At 32.9% G+C, this 2,500-nt stretch overlaps 1 protein-coding gene across 1 annotated transcript in view; it reads right to left on the bottom strand.

The window, feature by feature from the left end:
- Positions 1-1,749: 1,749 nt before the first annotated feature.
- Positions 1,750-2,500, bottom strand: part of LOC125025516 (probable serine/threonine-protein kinase clkA) — a 20,776-nt gene continuing 20,025 nt past the window's right edge. The window contains exons 6-7 of the mRNA XM_047613533.1: positions 2,277-2,500; positions 1,750-1,785 (exon numbers count right to left, since the gene is read on the bottom strand). The exon at positions 2,277-2,500 is cut by the window's right edge and continues 44 nt beyond it. Coding sequence (XP_047469489.1) covers positions 1,750-1,785; positions 2,277-2,500 — 260 coding nt within the window. The remainder of the gene's footprint in view (positions 1,786-2,276) is intronic.

Raw genomic sequence — 2,500 nt, 5'->3', positions numbered from 1 at the left:
TCTTCCAGAAGTTCTCGAAGGTTGCACTCGCTCGCAGTGGAAATGCACGCACTCAAGATGGCTCCGGAGCTGCCGTTAGTAAGTCTTCTTTCGGCTTTTCTTTGGCCTTTCCTGTATCGGCATCGTGATCATAGGTTTCTGTATTATTACCTGAGAGCATAGATAACATTTCGAATAGTGATCAACGATTTTACGCTGAGAGAGATTGTAAGTATATTGCTCCTGTGCCAATTGTGGTTCATATGCTGCAATCTTCGTTTCATTTTCCTTCTTTTTTCGCATCCGTTGATTTTGGTATCAACCCTCCCATTACAGCTTGCACTTTCCGGATTTAGGGCTTCGAAGAGGAAGAATGTGTGTTAGTATATGCTACACCAATGACCTAACAAGTTAAACTTAATTGTTCGCATTATGGCACATTTCAGAGAGAAAACTAACGCGGGACCCGAAATACACATCCTTTTTTCTATTACTGTATCTCACGGAAGCAACTCAAACATATGCTAATAAATGAAAGACTGTGAACACCCTCATTTCAGCATAGATTAATACCCGTAATACAAAGCGGGGAAATAACACGTCGACATATCACACGAGCCAAACCCCGTCATCAACAAGTTATGGAACCCACTGTAATGTATTCTCCGATCCATTGTCGAGAGAGGGGCAATTTCCCCCATGGACAATATCTCCTAACGACACAGAAAAAATAAGAGATGAAATGATACAAAAATAACACCAACCGGAGCTGAAACTAAATATAAGGTCAAACACAGCACAATAGACGCATCGGTGTACGTCTGGGAGTTACTCAGCAAATCATAACCATTTTACCACAAGGACGATAACAGGCTCATCCCAGGTATAAAGAACAATAATGATAAGTATATAAATCAAAGAAATATGACAAAAAAGGAAGTGTATTGAGTTTCAAACTACCACCCAACAATTAGATTGACCGACGAACGATGTGCATTGCTAGAAATTTGTGTATCCTAAAGGGGTATCATTTATTTTATCATTTTTTGTTGGGCTGTCTCGTATCATCCGTTTATCAGTGCTTGTATCAGCTTCTATCTATCATTCTCTTTTATTTCCGGTTCATAATAGTGTAACATTGAAGCCGGTCATTTCAAAGATTGTGTTTACAGACCTATCTTGATATAATACTTGAGAACCGAATAGTATCATTTACTTAGTTCAAACATTTGACGGTGACGGTAATGTGTGGTTAGGGTTTAATTCGTATTATTGAGTATACACAGAATAAAGTTATTGGGTGTGTTTTAAATTTTCAATTCCATTCATATATAAATAACTGTCCTAAGGCCAATGCAACTTGACACACCAATCACCACCGCTGGTTTCTGCGTATTCTCAAAGGCAGTCTGAGTGAATCAAGGGGCTGGTCCTTTACCAAAGCTAAAGTTAGGGTGTGGATGAGACTCCTTTGTGCCTCCCCATTTTCTTTCACGATAAAATCTTTTCTTTTTTTTTTATATATCTGAGTCTGTCCCTCTTGTTCATTGTATTGATACATCAGTATTAATTTTATGTTCATTTTTTCTCTTTATTATTTTCCTCCTGAAAGTTTCATCATTGCACCGATCGTTTTGATTTTATTCTTTTTTTAACATGAACATAAGTGTAGCATCAATATTAGTACCATTTACCTGCCGTGGCATGTCGTGGCCACTTTATCATGCCCACTCCAGGAAGTATCGGAATCAGTCAATCGCCGGCCGCGGGTTACTCCTTGCTTCGGCGCGACAGAGCATGGTGGTCCTGAAAAGCATGAAACTGAGTAGCAAAGATTAACAGAGTGAAACGAAAGAGGTGGTTCATTACCAGGCTTAATTATGAGTTTCTGCTGTTCGACTTTTCCTGGTCTTTTAGTGATGATGTTTATTGCGAAATTAGTATTATTAACATTATCCTCGTGTTTATTATTAGTATTATCATTATCATTATTGATTGGTGTTATTATTATCATTATAACACCAATTGTTTTTGTTGGTGTTATTATTTTCATAATAAATATTACTATTATCATTATTATTATTATTATCATTATTATTATTATTATCATTATTATTATTATTATTATTATTATTATTATCATTATCATTATCATTATAATTATCATTATCATTATTATTATTATTATAATCATAATTATTATCATTATCATCATCACCATCATCATCATCATCATCATCATCATCATCATCATCATCATCATCATCATTGTCATTGTCATTGTCATTGTCATTGTCATCATCATTATTATTATCATTATTATTATTATTATTATTATTATTATTATTATTATTATTATTATTTTTGTTATTATTATTATTATAATTACAATTATTATTATTATTATAATTACAATTATTATCATTATTATTATAATTACAATTATTATTATTATTATTATTATAATAACAATTATTATTATTATTATTATTATTATTATTATTATTATTATTATTATAAT

This window comes from Penaeus chinensis, chromosome 5 (assembly GCF_019202785.1).
Source record: "Penaeus chinensis breed Huanghai No. 1 chromosome 5, ASM1920278v2, whole genome shotgun sequence".
In the NCBI taxonomy this organism is placed as follows: domain Eukaryota; kingdom Metazoa; phylum Arthropoda; class Malacostraca; order Decapoda; family Penaeidae; genus Penaeus; species Penaeus chinensis.
Note: the sequence above shows the minus strand (reverse complement) of the source record. Positions and strands in the feature narration are given on the sequence as shown.